Source organism: Platalea leucorodia (assembly GCF_965183815.1).
Source record: "Platalea leucorodia genome assembly, chromosome: 4".
NCBI classification, from domain to species: domain Eukaryota; kingdom Metazoa; phylum Chordata; class Aves; order Pelecaniformes; family Threskiornithidae; genus Platalea; species Platalea leucorodia.
The window spans coordinates 19,116,126-19,132,500 of NC_138826.1; the positions used below are offsets into that span (position 1 = coordinate 19,116,126).

Consider the following 16,375-nt stretch of genomic DNA (forward strand, 5'->3'; position numbering starts at 1 on the left):
AAAAAAAGTTTCAGATTAATATACATTAAATATGTTTAACCCTATGTATGGTATGGCTATCAGTACCCTGTGTCATCAGGAATAATTTATATCCATTATAAAGAAGTAGCAATCAACAAGGAAAAAATTTATACTATATAAAACTTTCTGGAACTTAACCAGACTTTGTTTACTTCACATCTTCTGAAAAAAATCCCAAAACAAACCCAGAAAAACAGGTAGAGAGAAAAGAGAGAAACATCAGTTTTATTTATGATTAGTTGCTCTTTACAGTATGCAAAATCCATTTTGGATATTCTGCATTTTGGATGTGACACTGGATATGTTCACAAGAATATAGTTGGAACAGTATCTTCAGATTGCTAAGGCAAGCAATGAATTCTTAGGTAAGCCAGAACTTGACTGTGTAAACCACCATAATTCTGTGCCCTTACACATTCACTTGCATTTATGATCATCTAAATATCTGAAAACATGGTGAGTTTTTTTTTAGTAGATCCATGCTCCATGCCATACATGTGTATAAACAGCCAGGCTTCTCTTACCATCCTTTCACACTGCAATCCCTACAACACATATTCAAACCTTGACTTGGATACAGAATTCCACTCTTTCTGAAGGCTTTTTCAGTAGTATTTATCACTCTAGTATGGCTGAATGTCATAAAAGCATTAAAAAACATACTTTTGCAAAGTAAGAGATCATTATAATCCCTATCCTGTATATGGAGAACCCAAATCAAAGGGAACTACGGACCAGATTATTCGGTCCTTGAAACATGACTTTTCCCCGTTAGCCGTCCAAGAAAGGAAGACACAGAAACCAGCATGCCAAGTGAACAGTTACCTAATCTAATCACCAAGAAAAATGTATGTCCCAAATTCCATTTCCATCTGAAGTTCTGTCACCTTGCTATGAGCTGCAGGGAAGTTACTGCCTTCATGTTCAGAATTATAACTCCTATAATCTGGCTGTTAAATGTGTGCTTTCAAAAACTATTAGCACCTTCTGCTTCTTGCAGAAGAGCAGAATAGGTGGAAAATACAAGTACTACAAGGAAATGAAGTACTGAAAATTAAATATACTAAGGAAATCTAGAGAGCCAAAAGACTGATTTTAAGGCATTTTGATCAGAACTCAGATGTACCAGAGTGGTACATGGATACATGGTGCACTATCCAGGTATTGATACCCTGCCTATTTTCAATGGAGGAAATTACTGAGAAAAAATAAATGGAAACAGGTTTGGAAAAAGATTTGTTTAAATAAGGTAAAGCATATTAGGTGTGCATTTATCCATATATAAAATAGGCTAAGAAAGACACTATTATGCTAAATGTGAAACTTTAGTTCAATGAAATAATAAAAAAATGGAGAGTAGATCAATTGCAGGTATTAAACCCTATTTTGCCAAACAATATGTCCGGTTTGAGTATTTTATGACTTAATCTACTAAAACAAATACGTAGAAAACAGCAAATGTACCCACATGTTCAGCTTTCTGCATATTGCTGAAAAAGTCCTATTTCACCTCTACCCAATGAACTTGTTACCTATTTTCCTACAGAAAACTTTTACCACTATTGCCTTTTGCTTAAAATACCTTTTATTTTAAAATGTTATGCCATACCTTACTATCTATGCTTTGAAAAGAGAGAAAAAGTACTTGGGAAGGCATGTCAAATGTATTTTTTAAATAGCTTAAAAGCTTTTGATTTTAATGATTTATTTTCAACTAACTCATGTGCCTACTATTAACTGATCTATAAAATTTAAAGTAGGGTTTCTACCTTAAGATTTTAATTAAGAAAATGCCCATTTTGTGGAACCATTTATTTAAACTGGCAATGTTATTACACCATTAACCACCATTAAGGTTACATTTTAAACTTAAGGAGATACAACGGCAATCTCCAATATGACCTCCTTTCAAAACACCTACGGCAAGAGATTGGAGTGCGAAAGAAAAGAACAGAAAGAAATAATTTGGCATTTACAATTAGTAATACAAATGATACCTCTCCTTTCACTCATCCTCACCCTTCTTCTTCTCCATGACCTTACAAAGCCAGACATCGAAAACAAAGCAACGAAATGTGAGTAACCCGTTCCTATGGTCCCTTCTTAACATACCCCAAACCATGGTAGAGCCCACCACCAGTGGCTCTCATTACCACTATTATTGTCACAGCTAAAATACGCACATGCTCTCCCTTTTTTAATGTGAATTATCAGACAGGTAGGTATTAATGATTTATTACATTTAATTAAAGCAATTTATATCACTGATTTATACTTAAAAATAGCAAAAGAAAGGCATCAAAGATTCACACCTTTTTTAAATGATCATTTGAAACCGCACTTGCAAGGGCGTCTAACACACGAGATAAGGTTGAATTCTTGCGCCCCTTAGTGGTGAAAGATACTATTGCTCTATTCTTATGTTCCAAGTGTACGCTGTCCATTAGGATTTCATGAAAAAGCTTAAAGCATGTAATTCTGCACTTTCTCCCACATTTTTAAATATGGAGTAGCGGATATTAAAAAGTACAATGCAGTTTTACATTCTTTTTCCCCATGAAGACATAATTGTTCATAAATTACTAATTTCTCATTTAATTTTATTTTTAAAGCATTCGATAAAGCATATAACCATATCAAATGTAACTATCTGTTAATATAATCTGTAGTGCTGAATGCAACATATGTCTACAACTACCGTTAGGAGCTTTATTCTTTATAGCTTAAAAAACCCCACCATTAATGTTCACACTTCCCCCTGTTAACTATAATTTTTTTAAAAAACAAGTGTATTTCTAACTTCTTATATTATAAGAAATAGACCTGCTTACAGAACTGTTCTGATCAACAGTACCACTCCATGTAATTTTCTTGTGTGTGCATGCATGACTTCTGAAAACCGTACATGTGCATGCAGACCTACCCACAGGAACAGCAATACATTCACATCGTTTCTTGCTTGTTCAGCTACTTGAAAAAGTCCATGCGCCTAGGCCATGGAATGGGGACCACTGTGCAAAGTCCCAGTAACACATCAGTAAGAACTCACACACAGAAGCAGCCAAAATAAACTACTGATTTAGAAACAGGAATGGGAGACGTGACCATTCCCACTGATTCCCACTGAAGCTTTCAAAACCAGTTCAGCCTAAAACAGACATGACACATGGAGCTTTTCATTAAAAAGTTAACATTTTGCAAAACGGCATTGGAGAAACTGTTAAGAAAATTATTTCCTGAGGAAAAGTATTGAGAGACTTCAATTAAAGGTATCAAAGACTAATGAGGTAACACAGAACTACTGGAGAAAAGCAGCTAAAAAACATACCCATGAAATTCTACATTATCAAATGCATTATGTTGGTGTTCATTACAAATCTGAACTTGTGAAAATAAACCGTATGTTATCTTCATTTTAATACATGCAGATCAGCGTGTACTCTAGAGCTGTGTGGCATAACCCAGCAAAGTTAGAAGTTAGGTCAATTTATTGTCCATTATTACCTGATTAACTTACTGCTATTGTCAAATACTGTCTAACAAAACTATGTCAAAAAGCAGCAAGAAAAACATCAAGGAGAAATGTAATATAAAATGAAAAATGGCATTACCTTTTCCTGAAATTACTTCTTTCTCATGTCGCCATCTAAATCCAAACTGTTAAGATAAGAACCAAAATTAAGTTGTGAATAGTCTATGTATTCAGTAACGTAAAGACTAATTTCAGTTGATTGATGTCCTGCATGTGGTTCATCTATTCAAGTCTCATTAGTAAAATTTAATTTCTTTTTCTGTTAATTAAAAATATTTCTCTGCGTCTGCTCACCAGAAGGATTCCAAGAGTCTGAACTTCATGTTAAAAGATGGGGAGGGAAGAGGGGGAAGAAGGGTTACAAAATCAAAGAGGTACAAAAATGGCTGCAAAGCCCATCTTTGGCATCTGAGGTCCAAAGCATCCTTTGGAATATGAACCTTCTCTTGGTGCACTCGTAGACTGAACATATACAAAGATGCATTTTGCAGATGCAGTGGCATAAATTCTGTCATATACTCGATTGATTTTCAATGTTTTTTATCTAATTTTAAACACTCTATAGAAGTACAGGTATCTATTGCTGTGTGTGGTCTTTATCGTTGATTTTTTTATAAACCGTAATAATTCTTTATCTGAAGGGCAACAGCATGGAGTTCTCATGCATGAAGTGGTATGTGGTTCGAAGAACATCAGAAAAAGCAGGGAAACAAAAGTTTTGGCTTTTAAGAATGTGTCATACTCTCATATAAATGCTTTGCACCTTAATAACAAAGCTGAAAAAACTGAGCAGAAAGACATCAGTAGCCAAATGTTTTGTCAGCACTGACTTTCCCCAAGTCAATATATTACATAGAAGACGTCTAAGAAAACTAAAAATTTGTACACCAACAAAATATTTGCCTCTTTAAATCAGTCCACTAATTTTCAAATTGGTATTACAACACAAACAATGTTTTCACACCTACTGGTTTCACTGGTAAAAAAATCACAGAGGAAGGTCAGGTTCTGCTATCATACTGCGTATGATGACAGTTTGCTAAGGCTGGATCAGGTTATGCTTGGCCTACTCTACAAATCTTGGTGTGGTCTAAAGTACCATTATACCACTCACACTTCAGTCAAACAAAAATTAATCAATTGTAAAAAACAAGAACTGTGCCAAACAGTTCAGTGAAAACAAAATGTAAAATACATCTGTAAATGTAGAATTCACGATGGAAACCAGTTGATCCAAAGTGATGGCAATTGGTTTTGCTCTTTTAAAGGATATTTACTGTTTTACAGGATATTCTAATTCTGAAAAGCTTGTGATGCAATTGAAAAATACTGAAAGTTTACAATTAAACGTCAACAGCATTTTGGCACCAATTTTGCATGTGTGTGCTGCTGGCAATAAAGAGTAAAAAACTAATTGACCGTATCTGTGTGTTTGTTTTTTCATAGTCCATCTGCTATTTCACCAATTACCAAGTTATCCATGCTCACTTTTGCCACTGGAATAGACTTTTATACAAATTTTCCCTCACAGTCTGAACTTGACTCAATAAGATATAAATCAGATTATATCCCTACAGAGCATTTCTGTAATGAGTTAAAGAAAAATAAGCAAAATAGAAGAAAGGAGGGAGCCAGAACCACCTGTAGTACATCTAGGACAAAAGTCATCCTCATCCGCCTTCATTTTTGCCAATCATTCTTCCACCAACTAGTAGAAAATGACTACAGAGTGACCAAGGCTAAGAAGAAATAATAAAATAAAAAGTAAATATAATTGAATTCCTCTAACTAAGCTAAAACATCAGGAACAGACTAAACTATATAGGAAAACTAAAAATTAGGGTAGGTTCTTGAATAGTCAGCCTGCAATATTAAGGAATGCAAAAGCATCATCAGCAGACAGCATTTATTCTGCCTCATCTTCTCTGTTAATGAGTTCAACAAGATCCTAAATGAGCTATTTCTAGACCAAGACTAAGCAGAACAATTCCAAAACAGATGCTTTACAAGAGTGTCAAATGGCTACCTTAATAAGAAAGGACATTTTAAAAATGTGGAAGATCATTTAATATCCATAAACAATAAAATAAAACATATTAACACTACCAAGTGGAAGACAAGTTGGCCTAGAAATCTGAAAATGATCTGGAAATAAAACAAAAGAATAAAATGTATTCTGTTTAATGACCAGGTGTCAGACAGATTTCACTTCTTAGCAAATAGGAGACATTTCCAATCTGTTAAGCTACAAAACAAAGCACAGAGACAGCAAATAGGAACCTTTCTAGGAAAATAAGACAACAGAGAGAACATTTCTAGTCCAATGTGTATCAAAGTAAAACTTACATGCAGAGCATTCTCCCTCATTGCAAAACTGACAATAGAACTAAACTATCTGACAACACAGACAGTCACTTATCAGCCTCAAAGCTTGCAGACAAGATGCACTGAAGGTTCAAAGACAACCTTGACCTAAAAAATTCTGATCTAGGGAAAATGCAAGGAGTAACAGATCCATCACAAGCAAGAGCTGTCAGAGCACGCTCTTCCAGCGTCTCTAAGTAGCCTCACACCAGAGGGTCACCTTGGTATTTCTCATTAAAAGAAAAAGAAAAGATTGTATGTCCTAACTACACAAAGATAAGTGGGATTGTGGGTCACAGGGTCCCATTTGCCTGCGGTGCCAGCAATCAAGGTGAGTGCAGGTGTGCATGTGAGTGTGTGAGCACCAGTGAAGACCAAGCCATGCTAGCCATCAGCTAGGTGAAGTTGCCTGGGAGCAAGGAAGGTGAGTGGGTGTCCACTAGCCAGCTCTGGGTGTGAGAGTACCTGTGTATCTCTAAGGATGATAGCACAAGGGGGTCTGCTATGGGACCGGGGGAGTCCCAGCCATCTCTGTGTGTGCATATGTGTGTATGCATGCACGTATGTGAGTGAAACAGTCTGAACCAGCAACTGGAGTGCGGCTGTGGCCTCAGGGGTTCATGTGTCTTGGGGCTTCTTCCTGTTTTCTTTTGAGCTTTGGTCTTTGACAAGGTGCTCTGCTTATTTTTCAGACCTTAAGAGAGCCCCTCCCATGAAACTGGTCCTTATCATTACCCATTACTTAGGAAAACAGTGGGTTTTCTCAGAAGAAAAGTTCTAAATGAGATCTGAGCTACAATCTCTATGCAGAGGTCTTTAGAAGAATTAGCTGGCTAGAAGATTGTGGCTAGTAGCAAAACAATTACAGTTGTGAAAAGACAGATGAGTATGTATGTGCAAATCTCAATCTATGCAATATATAGATATTAAAAACATCACAGAAAATTAATCTCCACCTTTACATTGACACCACCTGGCAGGATATATAATCATAGAATCACAGAACAGCCCAGGTTGGAAGGGACCTTGAAAGATCATCTGGTCCAACCTTTTGTGGGAAAGGGAGCCTACATGAGATATCTGGCGCGCTGTGCAATCACATCTTGAAAACCTCCAGTGATGGGGACTCTACCATGTCACTGGGGAGGTTGTTCCAGTGAATGTTCTCACTGTAAAAAAATTTCTTACTTATATCAAGATGAAGCATCATCATATAAAGCATCAACAACTATCATACGAAAGGCTGGCCAGCTGAGAACCTTGTTACCCACCCTGCACCTCTCTCAGCACCAGCACATCAAAACAGAAGGCACGAGGGGCTAAAGATATCCAACTTTCAGTTTCTGGAAATGCAGAAAAAGAAACAAGGCAGGAAAAATCTGAAAGCACAGACTGCATTCCTTTGGTGTGAATGGGATCAGCAGCCTATTTCTGACTTTCAAGAAAAAAACCTGCTTTGACATTCGTACCAAACATGGGCATCGATAAATCAGTAATTGAGAAAAATCTCGTTTTTTCTATTTTTCTAAGAATTTCTAACAAAGGACTCTCATGTGGTCAGAATGTATTTGAGAACAGAAAGCATAACCTAATATAAGAGAACAAATTACATGATATATCAGAGTTATGCTGACATGGCAATTCCAAAAATATAGGTAATGACTTATGAGCATAAATAGGAATTCAGTGACCTCAAAGTTAGAAAAGCCACATTTGAAGTCTGACAGGGAAACACTGTTCACACAACACACACACCCCAAAAAAAACAAACAAAAAAAAAACTGGGGCAGAACAGTTTCCCACAAAAGATAGCAAACATATGGAAACTTGGCACAGCAGTGAAAGAAACAAAATCTGTAAGCATGCTCGAGGAAAAATCAGTTGGGGGGGCAGGGTGGAGATTGAGGGATATGAAACAGCTATAGTAAAATAAAATCAAATTTACTCAAAAAAAAGGAGGGAAGATATCTTCAGCATTTTACTTTTTGTTAATTTTCATTTAATTTTTGCATTTTTCTGTTCCAGTTTTCTTTAGAAGGCTGTCATCTTTTCTGCCTAATACTAGAGTTTAAGCCCAGTCCTTGCAAATATTTACCAGTGAATGTAATTTTCAATACTATAAATAGTCTCAAAGAACTTTAGACACTGTTTGCAGGGCTGGGTTGTTACTATGTTCTAACAAAACTAGGACGCATCTGAGTTCGGCAACACTCTGCAAAATCACAACAGAAAATTCACGTATTCTTTTTGAGTAAGAGGCTAGTCAGTCAAAAACTTGGAAATGACAAAGGCTGTTCTGGTTAAAAAGAAAAACTGGTGCTGGAATTGGGCTGTTTCTCTTAAGAAATTCTATATATTTACAAGGATCGTACAAATCCTGTTTCCATAAACAGAAAAGAACAGCCAGCAAAAGAGACTGCTTTAGAACAGATATTTCCAGAATTGTTTCTGCCAGCATTCAAGTACAAACCTCTCTCTTTTAGGCTGTTTTTCTTTTTTTTTTTTTTTTTAACAGTAACATTCCCAGGGTTTATTTAGGCTTCATCCAGTGCTTCTCTCCAGGCAAACCTCTCTATCCTTCCCTCCTTAACCTCTCTGCATTTTCTGCCTTTCTTACACACAATGTACCTCTTTATAAAACACCATCTGACAGAAATGCTCCTATTCCCACAGAAGCACATTTTTGGGGCAGTGACAATGCTTGGATTCAAACTGCTGCTGCTTATTAAATAACTTGACAAGTCCTCACAACTCTCTTTCTAGGGAAGGAGTACTAACATTCTGGTTTCACAACATATCCACAATCATAAGGCAGTTGTTAAAAAAGGACACATTTTAAAACCAAGATGATTTACAACAATGAAACGTACCTTATTCTCTTTGTATCTACTGAGATCTGCTATACAGTATTCTTTGAACAATTTGTCATAATACTTCTTTGCAAGTCTCTTCTCCCTATAACAAAATGCATTGTTTTTTATTAAATATAAAACATGGCACAATTCATTTTACATTGTAATAACATTAGCAAGACAAAGACATGTTGTTTCATCCGAAGCACACAAGTTGCAGAGCTAGAAATACAACAGAAATGTACTCATTGAGCTAAGACGTAATTTCCATAAAACTGGAAAAATACATCTAAAATATATCTACAGCACAAATTAAACTGTGTTTTTTCAAACCAGGCTTCCTTCAGAGTTTTCAGAACAGTCATTTGGATCTCAGAGAATGCACAAATATTTCTTGGTTCTTTTGGTCATCAATTCTTTTTGCCACTGAGCAATATTACAATATGAAAGACCTCCTAAAGGTCTTTTAATTTTTAAATGCCTTAAAGATCAAAGAATGATCACTAAGTACGCACAGTAATTCTTAATTAGTAGGGACACCACAAATTTAGTACAAGTGATCTAAAAATAACATGATCTGTAATAGTTCCAGGTACCAATTCATGTCTGCTTCATCATCTTCGTTCCACAGGAATCTATGGTTTTCTCTAATAACATCAAGATCCGTCTTGTCATTTGCTCTATAAAAGGACACATTTTTTTTAGTACAATGTAGCATTAAAATGAAAAGTCAGTCAAATAATAATTTGGTAAACATCAGTCTTTCACAGTTGTGATCTCCACCTCACCGCATGGAGAAATATATTGCTATGGAATAAAACTATCAAAAAATGTATTCCCTGGCATACCTTTTCCCAAATGAAAAGTCCACAGTGGAAAATGGCCACTAAAACTGTGAATTACTTGATCTTGTCTGAAAAGACTTTTTATACTTTTTATTGAAGACAGTAATGTTAGAAGGCAGTTATAGATAGCTCTAAAGAAGGCTATCATTATTCTGGACAATGGAGAGCAATTCTGCACATTTCAAAAGTATTTCAGATTGTTATTTTGAAGGTAACGCCAGATATTTCTCAATGTACCCTCGATTAATGCTCACCTGTCATCTTTGCTTTTACATAACAAAACAAGAATAGTTCAGCTCATGGTAAGTTCTTATATAAAAATAATGGTAAAAATGAAACAAGGCAATTCTGTGTTTTGGATATTTACAACGGCTGTAGTTACTATTTGTGACCAAAAGAATTAGTAATTTGATGTATAGCGACATCCCCCCTCCATACACAGCTATAATAGATATTTAACAACTTTACATAACACTGGAGCTTTAGGGGCATGAGGGGAAAGATTGCTAATGGTTCTCACCCAGAACGTCGGAAATCCTCTATTTTGCCACCATAGTATAAAATGTAGTCACTCACAAACTTTTTATGTCTTTCATACTGAATAAAGCAATTAAGGATTGTTTCGGAACTTATCTGCTTTTATTTTACCATACTTTAAAATGAAACAAATAATAAAAACTTTTTATATACTTAACAGAAAGAATTTTTTTCTCAAAAACAGTGATTTCCAGAAAGAAAGGAATTAATGAGCAATTTTTACTTAATAACCCCTCACAAAAGCTACTTTCCAAATACAGGAATTCAAGGCAATTTCATCTTTAAAACCTCATTCAGCTGCCAGACCTTTATAAAATTGTCTTCCTTTATCAAAGATGCTCTGTACGCATGTACATAGAAACTGGGTTCATTTTTTCAGCTGTAATTTAGACAACAGCTTCTTAGTACTACAGTTTTGGTTTAAAACAGGTTTGCATTTTTGTATTATAAAAACAGTCTGATTACTAAAATGGAACAATTTATTACATTTTACCATCAACATACAAATAAAAGTTATCTGCTTTAGTTTGGAGATGGAAATCATGGGAAAATATGTAATGCTTTTTTTAGAGCACTTCAGCCTCAGAGAAATGATTTGAAACACATTTTGTACCATAATTTGAGCAAAAATATGTAATTACTTATTCAGAAAATAAACATCTCCACAAATCAAAACATTATATATGGCTACTTAAAAATATTTTCAATTAATTTTTACTGTGTTTCTGAAGCAGCAAATTAGGAAACACATTCTCTCCTGGTACATATCCTGGCAACTACTGCATCAATGTGAATAATTTGTATCAACCTACTATTTTGACATGCATTAGAATTTTATTGAGAGAAGATTTTATTTTCCAAAGCCCCCAAAAAGTTAATTTAACCTCAGTATGTGACTTTTTTTTCTTTCCACCACAAATAGAAGGAACAGAGAAGCAAGCCCAGAAAGTTTAACTGGCACAATTAAACACATTTAACACAGCATACCATTTTGTGCTGCCATTTGAATTACTAGGCATTACAACTGCGTAACAGTAAAGGTTTTAAGCAGGAACCACTCAAAAACATTAGCAGAAACTCATACAAGTCTCTACACAATGAGTTTTGTAGTTACGGGCTCTTCTGTGGCTAACGACAATTGACAATGTCAGTGGGACTCATTAAGATATGTCCCCTTTACAGGCATATGATGGTTTACGTAGTGCCTAGTCAAATTCTAAGCAGGTTAGGAGAAGTTACTTTCTGTTTACTGGAGTTTCCAGATTTAAGTAAGTCTTTCCATATTTAATTAGTCTTTATTTTCCTATTTATTAACTGTTACTGCTGAAGAACAGCTATTTAAACAAACAAGGAACCGATGGTATTTCAGATACACTCAGTCCAAACGTTTAATGACTGCCCCAGGTGAAAACTAAATGAAAGGAGCAAGGTTGCAATCTAAATAAGGTATTAGTTATAAAAATAGTTACAAATTATGCATGAAATATGATTAAGAGATTAAAAAAAAACTAAAATAAAACTGCACGATATTAAGCAGGCTTACATTATAGCATTTGTAGAAGATATTACTGGAGATAAGGCTATTTTGAATAGACTTTTGAATTAACTAATGCATTTTTAAATTTCCAGAAGAAATGTAATTGTCCACAGATAATAGCAGCCTTATATAGAATTATGTTCTGTATAAACTCCACTGAAAGAGGAATGTGTCTTTGTGCCAGTCTGAATAAAATTCACCATATAATAATTTTGTCCCAAACAGGACAAATGAGCATACAGGAAGAATCTGGAAATGCCTCTACTCTACTGAGTGGAGGCATTCACAGAGACATCTCAACAACAAAAAGAAGCTAATTTGAAGAACGACTCAGCATCTGGTGCTGCATTGTCAACTGCTGTGATAACTGAGAAATTCCAGTATTTCACCATAATGGATATCCTGTGTCCCATCTTCAAACTTGAAGAAAAATGAAATAGAAGGATACGGCATCCATCGCTATCAAGTGAAATCTTCTTTTTCTTGCTTCTTCCCTGTTAATAACAAATACGTTTGAGTGAAAGCTATCTTTACATTAAGGGAAAAATGCCTCATAAAAAGCAATAGATAAAAAGTACCTATCCCATGCTTCCGCTGCAAATTGTCTGTGAACCATACCGCCTTGTTTTGCTTTTTGGAATGGCTTTATCAGAAGGCCATCTTCCTTTATACTAAAGGTAAGGGGGAAAAAAGGAAGAGAAGTTAGTCAAGAACTTTTCATAAGCAATAAAATTTCCATATGCCAAACTTTGCACTAACCTGAGTAACAAAACCAGTTATATTGCTAGTTTCTACATGAATAAAACCAAACTTCAGAACTAACATCAGCTTGGACTTTACTTCATTTGCAGAACAAAATCAGAAAGGCTTACAGTTGACATTTAAAGAAAATTGCTTAAAATAGCAATTTGCAATATTTATTTTTATCAATATTATCACCATAGAACCACAATGAAAAAACCCTGAAGATTCCTCAGCTTCACTTTTAAAGCCCTCTATAAATCTCAGCTACACAGCCAAGTAGGAACAGGAAGGACAGTATGTTCACTGAATAAGAGTGACTGCTAGTAACCCTATCCCATCCTTTCATGCTAGCGTCTCAATACCTCGTTGAACAGCTCTGCCTCTCTTAGTGTAATCACAAGAATCAATAATTTAAAACTTAAGTACTGTGTTGTGAACCATACTTGTCAGTGGGCAGCTAAAAATACTTTCAGAATTCAACAAAGTAATAAAAAGTTAAATATAAAGTGATGCACTTTAGCTAGTAAAAGGTATATTTAGTTAGTTTCATTCCTCAATAGAGGTGAAGAAAAGATTTTTCCATAATTAACAGCTAGCAGAAAGAATGGAAGTCAGAAACCTGTAGGAAGCAAGCCAGGGAATTTATGACTCTAGAAACTAAGGGTATCATTTGCTCAAAAGGATCTGTAGCCACAAAATTCCCGTAGGGACACTCCATAAAACAGCAATATGGAGAAAATGTAAGCCTACTATTTTCCTTAAAGTGAAAATAAATATCATCATGGAGCAAGAAAAGGATATATCCATATACAGTGAACCCACATAAGAGCCCTACTGGGAATCAGCAGCAGCGTGCCAGAACAAGGGTAATGATGATATTTTTGAAAGGCTCCTGATGGTTAGTTAATATTCCACCTAGAAAGTGTAATGGTACAATGTGTAATGGCCTTTTAAAGAAAACGAAAACTGAACAAAACCAGTCACTGTTTTAATGGAGAACAGCTATATTTATAAAATAAATGGAACAGCACAATGCCTGCTATTATTCCAATGATTAAAACATGACTTTTTTTTCCCAGAATGCAGTCAGACACTGCAAAACCCATTCTTTCAATTTTACTACAAAGGAAAATATGCAAGAGTCCTAGGAAAGTTTCCAGAAAGCCTCCTTAAATAAAGTCCAATAACAGAGCAAGGGAGTGACAGGAAAAGGTAAGACAAATATATGCACAATGTAGGCAAAATGTTCAGTACGGTGCAGAAAGTGTCAAAGGACTATGGTGCCAAAGCAAAATAAATACATAAATAAATAAAAATCTTAATAACATAATGAGATCAGACCACAAAATTCAAGGTCATTAATTGTGCAAACCACTGAAAGAACTGGCAAAGGTGATCTCAAATAAGAGATGTGTAGTTACATTTCAAGGATTAAGTACAACATAATTCAACAATTCCCAGGTATCTTCACAAATTAAATAAGTAGTATCAGTTCTTCACTTCCTCCAGACACGTGTTTTATATCTACAAAGCCTGCTGCCACTTGGCCTTTTTTGCCTTGCTCTCTTAGCAGTTCCACGCATCCTGATGGATCACAGTGAAGTGAGCAGTGCAGCCAAACCCCAGCAGTTGATACTAATGCTCACAAAAAATGAAACACACTGCTCCGAGGACTGAGGGGCATATAGACACCAGATGGACACGGCAGAACGGATCTTAATCAGCTGCCCCTGGGAGACAACATGCTTTGGCAAGCTTGACATGAGGAGATGCAGGAATCAAAGAGACTGATTTTTCAAAAAACATTTCAACACTAGACTTTACATACCACAGCATAATCTCTTATACCCAATAATAGGCCATTTGCACAAAATATATAATGCAAAGTGTTAATTCTGTACTACATTACCTTTTAGTCTTTTGCACAGCCTTCCCTCCATTCTCCTCATCACTAAAATCAGAATCATAGCCTCCATGACCACGTGCCTGAAAATAACAGACAGCACAGTCAACATACCTGCTAATGTAATATGGACATGGCATAATCAGAAATCAGTACTGTCCATCATGCATAAATAAAAGAGAGAAAAAGAGAGAGCAAGAGAGCAAGTGCAAATCTCACATATGTCTAAACCAAACCAAATTCAACAGACAATGCAGAGTATATGCCAAATAACACAGGGCAAGAAAGACATTGTCGGTCTGTCAAAAAGATCACTTTATAAATAATTGATATGCAGATGTCCCCATATTTAATCTTCAAATAGACGCAGGTAACCAAAAGTATGATAAACATCTTTGGTCTTTACTTTCAAACAATATCCCTTATATAAGAAAAAGGTATTTTCCCCAGGAGCTACTCGTTCAGAATTCTGGAGGACAGCGACTACTGTACCCATATTATAAACAAAAAAAGATGAGAACAAAAGTTTCTTGGGCCATGGTACAGCATTTTAGATGATTAGATCTTACACTGATAGCTGGAAAGCTGGTTGAAATGATAACTAAAATACAAAGTAACAATATTCCTGCAAAAACGTACCATCTGATCAGCACAACATTCCTACCATGAAATGAAATCTTTTTTTTCCCACGCACTTCAAGACTACAATGTCAAATCAACGCATATAAGAAAACCAAAATATCCCACATCTTAATTCCATCAAACGATCAAGCACTGACTGATGCCCTGATCTATCACCTCTGCTTTTCAAGGCACAGTTACATGTCCAATTCTTTCAGCAGAAGTAATGGCTTAAGTAGATCCCATCTCCTCTCACTCACTCCTACTCTGGTACCTTCCTTCCAGTTGTTCAGTTAACAGTTGTGAAACTACACATGAACCAGATCAAACAACTCACCCCAGTTACAAAGGATCCTATCCAAAAAAGACTATTTTAACCCAGATACATTTCCTGACAGTTCATCCACAGCCCCCCAGCCAGCTACACAAGCCAGCTGGAGGGGCAGGACAGGAAGAGAACAGCCAGAGCTGGGAACCGCGTAAACTGGCATCGACACCAAAAAAAGCATTTACACAACTGGAACATGTACACAACTGAACTAAAAACAAGACGCATGGTTATCACACATCTGCATGGCGAAAGGTTCGACACATACTTCCTAAGTATCTTGGTATATTCAGACTGTGGATGAGAAAAGAAACTGGGTTAGAAAACCAGTGTTTGATTCAGCATTGCCGATTCCTACATTACCAACAATCATATTCCTCCTCAGACAAAAATGTGAAAAAAACAAAATCTGCAAAAAAGACACATCTCTTCAGGATGATTTTGATGAAGTGCCTTCTCTGGATGCAAATGCCTCCCAGAAATCCCACGCTGGAGCCTCAACTGTATCCTCTACTGACATCGACAACTGGTCTGTATTGCACAGAGTATGTAAAACACTATCTTCTCACACTGATGGTGAAGGATTGATTTTTAAGATTTTTTTAAAATTATTTTTATTATTAATAACTGTACCTTTTTTCCTTAATACTGTAATGTTCCTTCCACTCTTGAACTCTTCTGAAGAAGACATAGCTCTCATATATCTATCTAAGTGAATAAAACAAATCAGAACTTTCTGATTTGCCTTTATGTTTTCTATTTCCCAGGAGACACAAAAAATATCTGTTACCAAAAAAAGCGCGGCAGATGCCTGCAGTGTCTGGTGCAAGTGTGCCTCACACACTGGCAAAAGAGCAGCGATGGTGCGAAGTCCTTCCAGCACAGTCCCATGATAATCCACAGTTCAGGCGCAGGCCTCCTAGCTGAGGTGGTTCTAATAGCAAGCCTGTCGCTACTTTTATTAATGAAGCTTATGAGGTGTCTAAAAAAGGCTGAATACATTATGAGTTTGCAGCAAATATATTTACACTTGGCCTCTAAATTTTAACAATATCATGGTAATCCAGGAATGTTTTAAATGACAGAAGTAA

General features: G+C 35.9%; 1 protein-coding gene across 2 annotated transcripts in view; it reads right to left on the minus strand.

The window, feature by feature from the left end:
- LOC309589629 (protein FRA10AC1 homolog) overlaps nucleotides 1-16,375 on the minus strand; it is a 28,307-nt gene that overhangs the window by 9,447 nt on the left and 2,485 nt on the right. For both annotated transcript variants that reach the window (XR_014227962.1, XM_082309999.1), the window contains exons 2-8: nucleotides 14,342-14,418; nucleotides 12,267-12,359; nucleotides 12,137-12,182; nucleotides 10,135-10,211; nucleotides 9,366-9,449; nucleotides 8,788-8,872; nucleotides 3,633-3,678 (exon numbers count right to left, since the gene is read on the minus strand). Coding sequence is in view for 1 of the 2 variants with exons in the window: in XM_082309999.1 (XP_082166125.1) it covers nucleotides 3,633-3,678; nucleotides 8,788-8,872; nucleotides 9,366-9,449; nucleotides 10,135-10,211; nucleotides 12,137-12,182; nucleotides 12,267-12,359; nucleotides 14,342-14,418 (508 nt within the window). In the remaining variant the exon portion in view is untranslated. The remainder of the gene's footprint in view (nucleotides 1-3,632; nucleotides 3,679-8,787; nucleotides 8,873-9,365; nucleotides 9,450-10,134; nucleotides 10,212-12,136; nucleotides 12,183-12,266; nucleotides 12,360-14,341; nucleotides 14,419-16,375) is intronic.